This window comes from Serinus canaria, chromosome 21 (assembly GCF_022539315.1).
Source record: "Serinus canaria isolate serCan28SL12 chromosome 21, serCan2020, whole genome shotgun sequence".
NCBI lineage: Eukaryota > Metazoa > Chordata > Aves > Passeriformes > Fringillidae > Serinus > Serinus canaria.
In genome coordinates this window covers 4905989-4922829 of record NC_066334.1, presented here as the reverse complement: position 1 = coordinate 4922829, position 16841 = coordinate 4905989, and the positions used below count along the sequence as shown (strand labels likewise).

At 46.7% G+C, this 16841-nt stretch overlaps 1 protein-coding gene across 1 annotated transcript in view; it reads left to right on the top strand.

Moving 5' to 3' along the window:
* Positions 1–16841, top strand: part of PRDM16 (PR/SET domain 16) — a 323710-nt gene that overhangs the window by 160993 nt on the left and 145876 nt on the right. Inside the window, exon 3 of the mRNA XM_030233622.2 lies at positions 11236–11286. Within this exon, the coding sequence (XP_030089482.2) occupies positions 11236–11286 (51 nt within the window). The remainder of the gene's footprint in view (positions 1–11235; positions 11287–16841) is intronic.

Here is a 16841-nt window from a genome sequence, read left to right as displayed (position 1 = left end):
CTACATTTATAGATTTCCAGAAGTGACAGTGGGTTGGAGGGTGACAGTGCCACCTCTCCAATGACACTGGGCAAACCAACAGCCCATCAAACCTCTCTTCTTCCATAAAAGAATGCAAAACCAGGAGTTATTTACATAAAACGTGTGAGAGAGTTCATTGCAAGGATGCAAACATCAGAAGGCTCAGAAAAACCTAAGGAATCAGGGCCCCAGAGGTGAAATGCCTGCTCTGAGTGATGCACAGGGGCAGGAATAGATGGGTGGAGAACCCTGAGAGCTGAACAAAATGCTCCCTGTCCCAGTGTGGCTTTTGTGCTCCTCTGCTGGCCAGGGTGACAGCAGGGCTGGCACTGGGGTGGAACTGGGGCAGCCGCAGAGGGGGTTGGCTATGGGGTCCGTCTGTCTGTCTCTGCTCCCACACACGCTCAGGATGGTTCTGGCAGGCTGGGCCTCAAAAGATGAGTCTGGACTCTGGGTTTTTTCGGTCTTCAGAATTGTTTATTGTTTCTTATCTATAAAGTCTTTTCTCTGCCCGACCTGGATCTGACCAGCAGGGCAGCCAAAGGCACTCTGACCACCCCAAAGTGGGCACATCTTTTATATCAAAAATTACGTATATCAGATTTACCTTTTATCTCTAATACTTATCACCTTCATCACCGGATACACTCTCACTCCAGACTAATCCCCAAGTGCCAACACCACAGCAGCAGATGGACGACAAGAAGAAGAAAGAAGAGTCTTGTGACCTGCCTTGTTTCTTCCATCTTGTCTCCATAACCTCCTTGTACTAAAACCCCAAAATCTGTAATTTACCCTATAACTACGTTTTCCCTTCACCATTCACACCCGGGTAATTCCCACAGGTTCCATCTCCTCACACATCGGTGGCACATCCCTAGATGGATCAAAATCCAGCCACCAAGTGCTTTTGGCAACATTCTAAGACTCTTGAGCCCCCCAAGGGTTCTCTGGGTAGCTCTGGACATCAGGAGGGATGGGCTGAGCTCCCACAGCTGGCAGATCCTGGGTGCAGATGTGTGGGTGCCAGCCTGGTCAGGGATTGAGAAATGGCTCTGTGCCAGGGTCTCTGAGCCCCTGGCAGGGGTTTGGGCAGCCCAGGAGAGCCAGAGGGGTGCCCTGAACTCCGACAGGGGGTGATCACAGCCCCTCTTTTTTCACTTATGATTATTGGTGATCAGCTGAGCAGAGGGGGATCAATAGATGAACTGCAGGGGAAGTTCGTTTGCATCCTTCTGTCAATACCAAGGTCATTTTTATAACTAAAAAGGGTCGAGGACAAAAGATGGATGGCTGGTGGGTGAATTTAACCATCCAATCCATTTGCATCCCCACAAACAGCCCGGCTTTATCTGATAACCAAAACACTGCACTTCACTCCTCACGGTGGTTTTTTGCTGGGGTAATAAATAGCTCTGGCTGCATTAGGTGATTGTGCAATGTGGGGCTGTGGCAGACAGGATTTAGAGCTGATGACCTTAAACTTCCACTCCACTGCTGTTCTCTCTGTGCTTACAGTGGAGATGTGGCTGCTCTGCTCTGCAAAAGCACCTCGTGCCCAAAAACCTCGTGTTTTATTGAATTTATTTAGCACAACAGTCTGTGCCAGGCAGGTTTCAGGTTGGAGATGAACAAACTGAATGAATCAGATACAATTTAATCCTTGCAGCTTCTGTTTTACTCCTCAGACTGCACACAGAGTAGTGTCTCTTTAATCTTTCCAGAGTTCAGTTTTACAATGGAATTTCTCTTCGGGAGAAAGGGAGTTAGAGGTAATACCTGCAAGGGGGTTTTAGGAAGAAAATCATAAATAATTTAAACTCTTTTTTTCTCTCTCATATGTACTGTTACACATTTTTTTTTCTGGGAGAAAGTGAGTAGAATACCAGACCTGGAGGTTTGTGCTGTTCATTGGGACTTGCTCTGCTCTCAGGGCAAAGGGGGTGCACTGGGGGAGTGTTTGCAGGGCAAATGTTTCATCCCTGCTTCTGGGCCCTTTAAAACCTCATTCACAGAATCCCAGGATGGTTTGGGTTGGGAGGAGCCTTAAATCTCCTCTTTTTCCACCCCTTTTGGACAGGGACAGCTCCCACTAGCTCAGCTTGTTCAAAACTTCATCCTTCAACACTCCCAGGGATGGGATTATTCTGATTATTGGTAAACCCTTCATTTTCCTGATGGTGCTCACAAAGAGCTGGTTCTAGAGGTGATGTTGGATTGCTGGGATGGAGAAAAAGGACAGCCAGAGGTTCCCTGTGGAGCCTTAGGAAAGGGAAAGGCATCTCCAGCTGGATCCCCAGGCCAGGGTTGAATGAACTCCATTTGATTTCAGCAAAACTGCCAAACTACCGAGTGAGTTCCTCATGTTCATTAACACTGGACTTTAAGAAGCTGATAAGAATGCAATATAAAATCAAAGAGCCCCTAAAGACTGCGAGATTATGTTTAATACTCTCCTATCACCAGGCCCTGAGTGCTTGGCAGGAGAAATGGTGACATTTCCTAATCAGTCCCCTCTCATATTTGTCTTGGCTGGAAGTCTCGAGTCCTCAGCTCCTTGAAGTCACTGCAAATTCTCTCCATTAGATCCTGTTTGACTTCCTGGTAGCTGCAGTTAACTCCATCCCAATGGCACAGAGGAGTTATGTCTTTAAAAATCAGTGATAAAATTGTGATATGGATGGAGGTCACAGGTTTGTGTTCTTTCAAATCAGTGATAAAAGTTTTGATATGGATGGAAATCAGAGGTTTGTTTCTTTCTCCAAGTCTTTGTTCTTGAACATCCATTTTTCTTCACCTTATCTCCTCCTGACATTTCCCTGAGTTTGGTCTGTGGGTACAAACAATTATTCCATACTAAAGGATAATTTAGGATGTTCCTCTCTTTTGAACCCCACTGCCCTGGGTCACCTCTGCAAACTGCATTTTGTTCTCCTGGGGTTCAGAGAACAGGGAGGGTTCTATGGAGAACATGAGCAAGTGCAGAGGTGTTCCCTGGTAGCTGCAGTTAACTCCATCCCAATGGCACAGAGGAGTTATGTCTTTAAAAATCAGTGATAAAATTGTGATATGGATGGAGGTCACAGGTTTGTGTTCTTTCAAATCAGTGATAAAAGTTTTGATATGTATGGAGGTCACAGCTTTGTTTCTTTCTCCAAGTCTTTGTTCTTGAACATCCATTTTTCTTCACCTTATCTCCCCCTGACATTTCCCTGAGTTTGGTCAATTATTCCATACGAAAGGATAATTTAGGATGTTCCTTTCTTTTGAACCCCACTGCCCTGGGTCACCTGTGCCAACTGCATTTTGTTCTCCTGGTGTTCAGAGAACAGGGAGGGTTCCATGGAAGTGCAGAGGTGTTCCCTGCAGCAGATCTCCAGAAATCCTGTGCCGTGGGTCCCTCCTAATTCCACACATTTTCCCTGCAGCACCAGCCTTCCAGCTGAAACATGAATGGTTCTGAAATGGAGTGGCAGGGCTTTGCAGGCTGTTCCTGGGCCACAAACCACAGCTTGGCTGCTCCCCAGTGTTCCCAATTGTGCTGGGGTTGCCCTTAGCACTGAATGGTTTTTTATTCTTTCCACTCTTTTCAGCCCTGGGTTTGTTCCTTGCCAGTCCGAGCTGTGCTCTTCATCCTCCTTCCCTCAGCAGCAAGGAGAGGAAATTTTTCCTCTCAGAGAAGAGCTTTCCTCCTTTCCCTCTCAATTCCAGGCACATTCGCTTCAAATTCCCAAGGCAGGATATTGAAAATTTCCTTGAGTTAATAGGGCTCAAAGATTTGCTTGCTGTAGAAAAAAAATGGATGATTTTGGTAAATTGTTGGCCTGAAAATGCTATAAAACCCCTGTATTTTAACAACAGGGCTGAAAGACTGAATGTTTAAGTGCTGAAATGGTTTTCTGTGGGTTTCTTCCACCTCTGGTTTTCCTACAGATGCACATCGGTGCTGGGGCTCTGTGGGTTGCTGGCTGCTGGGTTTGAATGTGTATATATTTAAATATAAATCTACATATGGAAATCTTGGAGAAGAGAAGCTTTGGGGTGACCTAACTGGGGTCTTCCAGTACCTGAAGGGATCTCACAGCAAAGTGGGGAGAGGCTGGAGGGACAAGGACAGGGGGGAATGGCTTCAAAGTGCAAGAGGGGAAGTTTAGGTGGGAAATTGGGAAGGAATTTCTGGCTGTGAGGGTGGGCAGGCCCTGGCACAGGTGCCCAGAGGAGCTGTGGCTGCCCCTGGACCCCTGGCAGTGCCCAAGGCCAGGCTGGATGGGGCTTGGAGCACCCTGGGACAGTTGAAGGTGTCCCTGCCATGGCAAGGGGTGGAACAAAATGTTCTTGGAGTCCCCTTCCAACCCAAACCAGTCTGGGATCGTATGAGAATGGATATAAAATGATAAAGAATCCCTTCCCCATGGAACACCTGCTGTGGGCTCTGGTGCTCTGTGCCTGGGCTGGCTCCCTCCAGGTGCTTTGTGCTCCTGGCCCACAGCCAGAAAAGCACTTAGGTGTGGAGACATTCCTGGTCCTGCTCATTTCACTGATACTCCTTGCCTAAATACGTGACTGGGCCAGGGCCAGCCCGCTCAGGAGTTGGCAGGATAAAACTTTTAAGGGAATAATTCATGGGAATGATGAAGAGCAAGGTTTGTAGGTTAACAGCAGCGTTGTCTCCTGAGCTGGGGTGGAAGAGAGGAGCAGGGAGGAGGTGAGGAGTGGGACAGGAGAGGAGCTCCCAGTGCTGTCCAGGTGGTTTAACCTGCTCAGAAATCACCCAGTCCTGGAGGTGCTGGCTCCTGCCTGGGGCTGGGGTGAGCTCTGGTTCTGCTGCTCTGATGTGGCTCAGTAGCTCGGCTGTGTGTGAGTGCCAGAGCTCCAGGCACAGGCTGGGATTGCTGGGATGGCCCTCCTGGGTCCTTCCACTCAGGACATTCTGTGCTTTTCTGACCTGAGACGTTTTTTAAAGCCACAAGAGGCTGGCTGGAAGGAGCTGTTTGCTCTGCTGTCCCTGACAAGCAGAGTGACTCTGCCCTGAGCCCAGCTGTGAGCAGCACAAACTGGGCACAGCAGGGCCACAGCCTCTGCTTTCACCTGAACCATTCATGTGAAAGCCAGAACCACAGGCCCTTGGCTGATTTAAGGCAAAAGAAGAGGTTTTTGGTTCTTTTTCTGAGGCAGATCTGAGCTGGTGCAGGTGGCACAGAACAGGTCCCAGAGGTGGAAGGGTGTGCCCGGTGCCCTGAGCAGGCAGGAGCAGTGCCCTGCACCAGGGGCAGGTGCCCAGGCAGGTGGTGAAGCCCCAAAGTGCTCACTCAGCTGTGGGCATCCCTGATGCCATCTGGGGTGCACTCAGCTCCTCCTGAAAAATCAGATGATAACAAAGACCAAGGCATTGAAAGCAGGGCTGTTTTCTGCCTCCTGATTCTGTGCAATTACTGGGAATCCTCTTCTCCTTCCAGCTCAGAGCAGATGTAGAAATATCTCTTTAAAATCCAGATTTCAGAGGGATAAATCCAGAGATGCAGCAGGGGCAGGTTCCAGCCTGTCACCCTCAGAGTTTGCTGAATGCCTGTTGAAATTTGGGTTGGGTTTTTTTCCCCCCCTAAATGACAGTTCATCTGAGCTGGGGGAATGAATGGATAACATTTCTATTTACATAAGCTCATTGTGATCTGTCTGAGTAATGTAATCAAATTAGGGTTAACTGCAGCTGGAGAGTGCCAGCTTGTAAACTGTTCCTCAAAAAGAATCACATGGCGTTCCCTGACATGTTTAGGGTACACTCAGGGGGCTCTGGAAAAATCCTAGCACATCCCCAGCTGGGGGATCTGGGGCAGGGTCCTGGTGCCACCAATTCCTGGTGGGAATTGCCACCAAAATGATGGGTGCCACCAATTTCCAGGTGGGAATTGCCACCAATTCCTGGGGGGAATTGCCACCAGTGGTAGGTGTCACCAATTTCCTGGTGGGTGCCACCAATTCCTGGAGGGAATTGCCACCAAAATGATGGGTGCCACCAATTCCCTGGTGGGAATTGCCACCAGTAGTGGGTGTCACCAATTTCCTCATGGGAATTGCCACCAAAATAGTGGGTGCCACCAATTTCCTGGTGGAAACTGCCACCAGTGTGGGTGCCACTAATTTTCTGCTGGGAATTGCTACCAGTGGTGGGTTCCACCAATTTCCTCATGGGAATTGCCACCAATAGTGGGTGCCACCAATTCCCTGGAGGGAATTGCCACCAATGGTGGGTGCCACCAATTCCCTGGTGGGAATTGCCACCAGTAGTGGGTGCCACCAATTTCCTCATGGGAATTGCCACCAGTGGTGGGTGCCACCAATTCCCTGGAGGGAATTGCCACCAATGGTGGGTGCCACCAATTTCCTGGTGGGAATTGCCACCAGTGGTGGGTGCCACCAATTTCCTGCTAGGAATTGCCACCAATAGTGGGTGCCACCAATTCCTTGGAGGGGAATTGCCACCAATAGTGGGTGCCACCAATTCCCTGAGCCCAGGGAAGGAAAGAAAAGCAGAGAAATTCCCCCCCAGCCCAGGCCCAAAGCTCAGGCTCTCCTGACGTGGCTGCTGCTGCTGCTGACATGTTGTCTTACCCCTGGCTAAATCCACAGATCAGTTGATAGAAAAAGCATGTGGTGTAAATTCTGAGCACATCCAGCAACATCTGTGCTCAGAGCAGGGGTGCAGCCCACTGCACACGTCCAGCTCTGCATTTAGTCTCGTGGCATTCGCAGGAGATGAAGCCCAGCCTGGGATAAAATTACCCAGTGAGCAGATGTTCAAAAAGTATCTTGTTATTGTTAATAAACATCACAGCTGGGGCTTGCTTTGCCCGGTTCTGCCTCTCCCCTCTAAGCAGGAGGTGCTGGGGACACCTTGGGCTTGCATCACCCCCTTCCCACGTGCCATGGAGGGGGGAATCCCGGGATGGGCTCTGCTCCAGGGCACCTGCTGTGGCTGCTGGGTGGCTCTCTGGTCACACAGGTGTTCATTCCACACTGGGAATGCAGCAGGACAATTCTGAGCTTCCCTCCAGCTCCCAGGAAGTTTCTGAAGGCTCGTTCAGAGCCCTGGCAGTGGATGGGCAAGGGGAGGTTTGGAATTCTGGCCTCTGCTGCTCCACAGACAGCCCTCATGGAGGGTGCCAACACCATCCCAAGCTGCCAACCTGCTCAGCTGGGAAATGGGACATTCAGGACACTGGGATGTGTCCCAGCCAATGCAGATGGTCTGTGGCAGGGCTCAGCCCACAATACCACCTTGGACAGATTTTTTTTTTTAAATCAGGTGTAAAAAAAGGATGAAATATTTAATCTAAACCAGTTCCTACCCTCCCACTAGTGCTAAAATGCCTTTTCACCCACAGAACCACAGAACTGTTAAAGCTGGGAAAGACCTTTAAGATCATCAAGGCAGTGCAGCACCACCAGCAGGTTCACCACTAATTGTGTTCTGATACTTTGAGTGTGGAGATGGTTCCATCAAAATTAAAATTCTTCATGATATTGAGGGGTTTTCCCCCCAAAAGTTCTGTAATAGTGGGAACTCAAAACGGATGTCACCAAATACCAAAACTCAGCCATTTTCAAATACCCCAAACGAGCAGCAAGATCCTACCAAGGATTTTCTGCAAAATCACCATTTTTGAACATGGATGAAATATTTTCACCAAAATTCTCTTCTCTAAGAAATTGGAAATTCAGGATCTGCTACGAACTGAAAGAGAAAAAAGAGGTTTGAGAGAAGGAACTTGCCCCTTGAGCACAGCTCTGTCCAAACCAACAAAAGGAAGCTTGTGTTGGCATCTCCATCCCGACTCAGGAATTCCTGACTCTTAAGCCTGTTTATACAGGGCTCCACCACAGCCCAATTTGCACTTTGCTGGAGTTTTCTTTCCCCTCCACGTTTATGGTGCTGCTGGGCGGGGGGATTGCACACTCTGACTGCACACACGTCTCTGATTGCACCCAAAAGCTTTTTTGCAATAATAATTACAAGGAAGTGTCTTCATTTGGAGGCAGCTTCGTCCCCGTGGATGTTTGGAGTAGTTTTGCATTTCTGTTTCGGATGGTTTGATGGTCTAATTCTCCAAAGTTTTTGGGATTGCTGGTTCCTGGTGAGTGCTCTGGGAGCAGTCAGCACTCCCTGGAAGCTTGGTGACATCTAGGACAGGCAGGATGGATGCTTAGCTCCAGTCCTTCCCAGGGATGTCAGGGTGTTCCAGGCTAGGAACACAGAATTTTATGGCTCTGGGATTTGCCTCCTGATCCTATTTGCTCTCAGCTACTTTGGAAACCGCAGTTTCAACGTCCATTAGAGCTGGTGTAAAGCAAGGAATGGTTTGGGGTTCTTCCCATGGAAACACAGCCCCTCGTTAGTGCAGCTGAGCTGGAGATTTGGCACCGGGCTGGAAATTTGTAAATCAGTCAAGCTCACCTGGGCATGGCCAAAGGGGGCCCGGAGCTCAGTGCCAAACTCTCAGCTGCTAAAATGCACTGGAGCCTCTCCTCGACGCTACCGTATAAGAAGCAGCATCAGCGAGACATACGAAGAGAAGAGAAGCGAAGACGCCAAGCGAAACGAGACCGACGACAAGTCCAGAGTCAAGCGACCACTACTCCCTCTCCCTCTCCCTCTCCCTCTCCCTCTCCCTCTCCCTCTCCCTCTCCCTCTCCCCTCTCCCTCTTCCTCTCCCTCTCCTCTCCCTCTCCTCTCCTCTCCTTCCCTGAACTCCCTTAAACTTCCCTGAACTTCCCTGAACTTCTCTTCCCTGAACTTCTCTGAACTCCCTTAAACTTCCCTGAACTTCTCCTCCCTGAACTCCCCAAAACTTCCTTGAACTTCCCTGAACTCCCCTTCCCCATTTAACCTGCATTTCCTTCTACCTCCATCTCTCTCCTTGGAGGCTTTTCCTGCTCTCTGGTAGCCAAACCACTCTCCCCCAGCTCTGGGAGCCCTGCGCACCCCTGAGCACCCCAAACACCCCGAGCACCCCTGAGCACCCCCAGCAACCCAAACACCCCAAACACCCCTGAGAAACCCAAACACCCCAAACACCCCGAGCACCCCTGAGCAACCCAAACACCCCAAACACCCCGAGCACCCCAAACACCCCAAACACCCCGAGCACCCCGAGCATCCCGAGCACCCCAAACACCCCCAGCAACCCAAGCCCCCCAAACACCCCGAGCACCCCTGAGCAACCCAAACAACCCAAACACCCCGAGCACCCCGAGCACCCCAAGCACCCCAAACACCCCAAACACCCCGAGCACCCCGAGCATCCCGAGCACCCCAAACACCCCCAGCATCCCAAACACCCCAAACACCCCAAGCACCCCAAACACCCTGAGCACCCCGAGCACCCTGAGCATCCCGAGCATCCCGAGCACCCCAAGCACCCCAAACACCCCAAGCACCCCAAACACCCCGAGCACCCCGAGCATCCCGAGCACCCCAAACACCCCCAGCATCCCAAACCCCCCAAACACCCCAAGCACCCCAAACACCCTGAGCACCCCGAGCACCCTGAGCATCCCGAGCATCCCGAGCACCCCAAGCACCCCAAGCACCCCAAACACCCCGAGCACCCCGAGCACCCCGAGCACCCCAAGCACCCCAAACACCCCCAGCACCCCAAACACCCCAAACACCCTGAGCACCCCAAACACCCTGAGCACCCCGAGCACCCCAAACACTCCAAGCACCCCCAGCACTCCAGTCCTTGGGTGTCTGTCTGACCTCATCCCCCCAGCTCCCCCAGAGCTCCGGGAGCCGCTGGCATTCCCGGCTGGAGCAGGTCCCTTCCCGGGTGGGGATGCAGGGGGTGCAGGGCTGAGGCACTTGGCCTCCCTGAAGGCCGGTCAGAGGGGGAGCCCAGCAGCGATTCAATGCCTTGTTCCACCACACCTCGGCTGGAGGGGGGATTAAAGAGCCCCGGGGGACTCTGAGCATCCCGGGATCTGCTCCACAGGGACTCAGTCCTGGAACAGAACTGAGCATTGGGTCCTGTGGGTGCCCATGGTGCCCACACCCAGCCTTGTCTGCCACAGCTAAAGAACTATTCACAGAAGTGACAGAAAACCCTAAAATATATATATTTATAGCTAATATTTTTAATACACATAACTCAACTATGCAAATATTATCAGTGCACTGTTATAGTCAGTATATTCAGCAGTGTGTATATATATATATATATATGTACATTTATTTATTTATTTATTTACTTACTTACTTATATATTTTTATATTTTTATATATTTATATAAGTATAATTTATATTTTATATATTTATGCATAGTTATATATATTTATATATTCATTTAATTTTATATATTTATATATATTTATATATTTATATCTATATAAATAACCCAGTATATAACCCTAACCCTAACCCTGGCTCCTTTAGTCAACAGACAAAAATTGTGGTCCCGTTCCACTAATGAGTGTGCCACAGACAGTTTACTTTGCCAAGGATGTATACAACAAAACAAAAATATGTAAAATAAAAAAATAAAAAGGTTTCTCTTTTTTGCTTTGTTTTTGTTGGGTTGGTTTTTTGCTTGGTTTTTTGTTTGTTGTTTTATAGATATATTTTATTATACTATTAATTATTAATTATTATTTTATAATTATGTTATTATTAATAATAACAACATAAATATAAATTATTAATGGTGATACTTTTAAAATATATAAATAAATAAATAAATAAATATTAATTAAATAATAATTGAATTAGTTTATTAAAATATCTAATAAAATATATTGCATTATATAATCAAATATTAATTCAGTATTAAATTTTATAAGTGTAATTATTAATTATTATTATCATAATTATTATTATAGTGAGAAATATATAGAGATGGATAGATAGATAGATAGATAGATAGATAGATAGATAGATAGATAGATAGATAGATAGATATGCAAAAATCTAAATTACAGTTGTGCTGAACACCCTCCCTCAAACTTCCCCAAATATCTGGGTGCAGCCATGAGCTTTGGCCATTATTAATAATAATTTAATATTGATTGATTGATTGATTGATTGATTGATTTATAACAATATAATATTTATTTATTGCTTCTCCCCTCATGGCCATAACAACAATATGAATTTCTATTTTTTTGCAGCATTCTCAGCTGCAACACAACTGAATTTTGTTTCTGTTCTGTTTTTCCCGTAGCAAATGCTGACTGATCCTGAGGTGACCTCCCAGGAGGGCAGTATAAAAAAGGTAGGACATGGCTCAGTCTCCTGGGAGTTGTTTTATTCCCTGGCTTGGAAATGCACCTGGAGATTTTCCCTCACTTTTGAACCGAGGTGTTGATGGCAGTAACGTCGTTAAAGTTTTCCAGTGTTTGCTGTTGCTTTTTTGGATTAAGTGTTGTGGTTCTGTTGGTGTATTCTCCCGTCTCTTTGTGATTCCAGTCATGATGAAAGAGAAAAGAATCGTTTGAGGTGTTCCTTGATTCGGCTACAACACAAACAGCAGCCGGGCCAAAGCCAAAGCCTCATTTACCTCTTTTCCACTAAAAGAAAATGTTGGTCCTTTGTTAGAAGTGCTGAATTTTTGGAGGTCACTTCAGCACCAAACGTGGCTGATGTGAAGTCCAAGGGGAAAGGAAAAGGAGAAAAGGATAAAATGCAGCCCATGTGATGCTGTAGTGCTTCCCATCCCGTCGTGGGGCTCTGTGATGGTGTGTGCAGGAGGAGGGAAGAGATGAGAACCCTGACTCCATGTTCAGAAGGCTGATTTATTATTTTATGATATATATTATATTAAAATTATACTAGAAGAATAGAATAAAGGATTTCATCAGAAGGCTGGCTAAAAATAGGAAAGGAATGAATAACAAAGGTTTGCCTGTGACTGAGACAGTCTGGACAGCTGGGCTGGGATTGGCCATTAATTAGAAACAACCAGGTGAGACCAATCCCAGATCCACCTGTTGCATCCCACGGCAGCAGACAATCATTGGTCACATTTTGTTTTTGAGGCCTCTCAGCTTCTCAGGAGGAAAAAATCTTAAGGAAAGGATTTTCATGAAACATGTCGGTGACAGGGCTCCAGCAGGAGCAGCGACCAGAGAAAAGCTGTTCACAGCCAGCCCAGCTGCTCTGGGCTCCACTGGAGCCTCAGCAGGACATGTTTGGGGAGCCAGGCTGCTCTTTGGGCTGGGGTTACCCTCAGGAGCCTGAAATGAGGTTTTGTCCCCTGTGGATCTGTGGGTGAACAGCTTTGCTGATTACGACAAGTTGGGTTTGATTAGAGCCTCTCAATAGTTGGAGTTGTGTGTTCTCTCTGGAATAAGGAGCTGCTGTGACTCCTTTCCTGTGCAGCTGTCTTGGAAGGGATGTTCACAGTCCTGCTTGTGAAGTTTTTGGGAGTGAGAAATCTCAGGCTGGACCTTTGCTGCTCATCCTTCAGGCCGTGCTGCTTCTCCACTCTTGAAACTGACAGGAATCCCTTGCTTCCCTCTGCCCAAGAGAATGAAATAAAATCTTTGCCAGGCTCCAGAGCCAGGCTGGAAAAAGGGACTCAGACACATGTCCAGTATGGCCTGTTGTATTCTTACCATGTTAAAAAATGACAAATCGGGTTTTATTTCCAAGGTTCCCAAGAGGAAACACCCCCTGAGTGCCCCGTGACCTCGCCAGGGACCTGTGGCAGCAGGGCTGAACTTTTTACCTTGGGCACCTCCATAACTCATGGGGGGTCTGTCCCTGCCTCTGTGGGATCCTTTTGTCTGCACAGACGTGGTGACAAGGTGGCAGGGTCTCACTGTGCCCACTCAGCTCCCTCAAGGATGGAGGGAATTCTCCGTGGCTCAGCTAATTCCTATCCAGTCTTTAATTGCGATATCACAAATGAACTCTCCATCCCCACCTCCAGGATCTGGTACCCCAAAGACAGCAGGAGTTGTGTGAAGCAGGGAAACACGAGTCTGGCAGTTTTATATGTTCAATCCATGGGTTTGTGTTTAAACTTTGGGCTTTTATTTCAAGGGGGATTGTTAGAAAAACCCCAGGTCTTTGAAAAACGCCGCGTCCTTAAATATTTCCCCGTGCAGCAGGTATAAAACTGGACAATTGTGATATTTGACAAGGGGGGAAGGCCTGGCCTTCCACTTGTGTCTTTTAAATGCATTGTAGAGAAGCACTAGTGGGGGTTTATGAGGTGATAAATTTATTGAAGGATGGGCAGTAGGGTTTTACAGCTGGGGTAAAGGAGGTCAGAGCAGTAAGGTAAAGAGTTCAAGTCTAAACTTTATGGCTTGTGAAAAGACTACTGTGAGACAGCTTTTCAGTCAGGAGAAAATGAAAACTAAAGAATGAGAAATCACTCTGGACAATTTTTGTAGGATCTCTCAATTGTTTGGAAGTAGCACTCTGGCATTTGGCTCCAGTGGCACAAAACCCTCTCGGGAGCAGATTTCCTTTTCCAGCCTCTCTAAATCATTCAGTTGTCATATCCCTGAAGACACAATGGTTGAGATTTGACTTCAATTTATTCCTTTTCCTTCAGAGATGAGTTGGTGGCGAGAAGGTGACTGAAGACAAATGTAACTGGGGTGGGTGGCCTGATTTAAACTGGGAGGGGAGGAAATCGGAGCTGCAGAGACCATAATTTCATGGCTCTTTTGACTGCTGCTTCACAGGTTCAGAATTGGGCACTAACAAGGACTAGAAAGAGCAAAAAGAAATCCAAGATGCAGAGAAAAACCTGTAAAACCAGGAAAAAGCAGGGAGGGGAAGGGGATGGCAGTGAGAGGTGTAGGGAGATGTGCATGAAGCAACCTCTGCTCAAAACTGACCCCAGAACTATCTCTGCTCAAAACTGACCCCAGAACTATCTCTGCTTAAAACTGACCCCAGAACTATCTCTGCTTAAAACTGACCCCAGAACTATCTCTGCTTAAAACTGACCCCAGAACTATCTCTGCTTAAAACTGACCCCAGAACTATCTCTGCTCTTAAGCTCCCAGGAAAAAAAAAACAAAAAAAACACTCTTTACATGACTTTAATGAACTGAAAGGCAGGGAAAAGTCTGCAGCACAGCAGAGCCTGTTTTGTAGTAAAATAAACCAGGGTTTGTTGGCTTGGAGCACAAAGAATAAGTATTTCTCACTGCACCCAGTATTTTTCAGTTCATGTTACTGTTGTTTCTGCTGGGACCACTCACACCACAAAGCTGATTGCTTTGTTAGTGGTTGTCTGACAGGACTAATGCAATGTCACTGAAGGACCCATACCCAGGATCATTTTTTATACCTAAGGATTGAAATGTGGTGTATTTCTAACGAGCTTTCCTTGTATCACCTCTGCTGGCTGATATTTAGTTTAATTTAGACAAATATACACAAGCTCCTCATCTTGTTTGTTTAATTTTAAATCATCAGTGCTGGAAGCAATATTAAAACAGGAAAGTCACTTACTTTAGTTCTTTTGGCGACCTGAATGAGGACACTCAGAGATAAAAATCCGAGTAATACCTGGGGGTTTATTGTCCCCTGCTCCCAAATGTCTTTTTCCCAGCCCATATCCCTGCACTCTGTTTATTTTGCTTAGAAAGCAGCTCAGTGTCCTCTCCCTCTGAATTTTCCAAGCATTTATTAAACCGAGCCAACACCTTGTTGTCATTGTCACCGTCCCCGCTGTCATTCTGCTTTAACTTTGAGCTGAAAGATTTCCACTTCCTGCAGCAGGAAGCAAGGCCCGTGCCCATTACACACCACCTTTTTTATTTCCCCCCCCCCCCCAGTCAGAAGCATTTCTCTCCCCTCCAAGGGTCACTTTGGATGAGGGCTCCAGAATTCTGGGGAAGGATTCTCTGTGAGTGCAGAGCTCCCAGCCAACCTCCCCGGGCTGGGCTGTTTTTCTGACCGTGGTGACAAGGGACCTCAGGGACTTCTCTCTTCAGCAGACTCTCTATTTAGTTTCTGTTTACTTAGAGGGAATAGCCTGAGGGGCTACTGGAGAGAAAACATCTGTGGGAGATAATCTATAGAGTTATCTATCTATCACTCTTGTCGACCCTGTCTCCCCTGAGAGCAAGCTGAGAGACTTGTAATAAAAAGGCATCGCTGAAGAGGCTTTAGGGACAAATAAAGAGACATGTTAAGGGCCAGCTGAAAAAGGATAGAAGACATTATTAAAGCTCAATAGCCGTCTTATCAAAATCCAATAGGATAGGCATTTGGCAAAAGGCTTTAAATTTATTCTTTGACTTTCTGGAGAGCTTGAATTTATCCATTAACAAGAATGTGCTGCACGGGGAGCGGGAGATGCTATCGGCTTCAAAAGGGTTGGATTCAATCTGGCATTGTGCAAAACACAACAAAAACTGAAGACAAAACCAATTTTCCCCCCTCCTCTGGCTGGCCTCATTCCTACATTGCCAAATATTAGAAGCTGTAAATACAACGCTGATGAGGCTGTGGAGTAAAAGCAATTTAAGCAGCACGGTTCTCCTGCCCTCACAAATCACACACATTTCTTTTTACAAATAAAGTGCATTTTAGAAAACTGGGTGTGACCAGAAATGTTGGCCTTTTAAAAAAAGCATCGTGTAGCAAGGAAGAAACCCAGGTCCAAGGGAAGCTGCGAGCTCTAAAGCAAAAGCAAAACCCCGAGGAGCGTTTTGCCGCTGCAGACGCGAAGAGCGGGATGGGGCCATAAATCTCCCCGGGTTTATTATTATATCCAAAATGCTACAGGTCACAGGAACCATCTGATACTCCAGCAGCACATTGTTCACACGGGGATGATTGATTGATAATTATGATAATTTGCCAAATGATTATTTGGGTATTATGGCCGCGGCCCGTCCCGCCGGGTCGCTGTGAAGACATTTTCTATTTCACGGGGCCGCCAGGAATGGCCTCTGGCAAGGAGGGATGTGGAGAGGTCTGGCCGGGCTCTCCCGGTGGGATCTGGGGCTGATGAATGATGACCCAGAGGAGTAAGAAATCAGACTTCAATAAGCACTCAGGAAGGTAGTTAGGGAAGAGCAAGGGAGCTGCTCACTGTCTTTTGGGCAGCAATTACTGGGCAGGACAAACCCCCCAGGCCTGAGCCTCGTGAGAGCAAATTGCAGGTCTGAAATGTTTCAAATTGCAGATCTGAACTCGGATTTGAAATGTTTCAAATTGCAGATTTGAACTCGGATTTGAAATGTTTCAAATTGCAGATTTGAACCCATATTTGAAATGTTTCAAATTGCAGATTTGAACTCGGATTTGAAATGTTTCAAATTGTAGATTTGAACCCATATTTGAAATGTTTCAAATTGCAGATTTGAACTCGGATTTGAAATGTTTCAAATTGTAGATTTGAACCCATATTTGAAATGTTTCAAATTGCAGATTTGAACCTGGATCTGCAATTTCTCAAATTGAAGATTTGAACCCGGAATTGAAATGTTTCAAATTGCAGATTTGAACCCAAATTTGAAATGTTTCAAATTGTAGATTTGAACCTGAATTTGCAAGTTTTCAAAGTGCGGATCTGAACTCGGATTTGAAATGTTTCAAATTGCAGATTTAAACCTGGATCTGCAATGTTTCAAATTGTAGATTTGAACCCAAATTTGCAAGTTTTCAAAGTGCAGATCTGAACTCGGATTTGAAATGTTTCAAATTGCAGATTTGAACCTGGATCTGCAATTTCTCAAATTGAAGATTTGAACCCCGGAATTGAAATGTTTCAAATCGTAGATTTGAACTCGGATTTGAAATGTTTCAAATTGCAGATTTGAACCCCAATTTGCAAGTTTTCAAAGTGCAAAT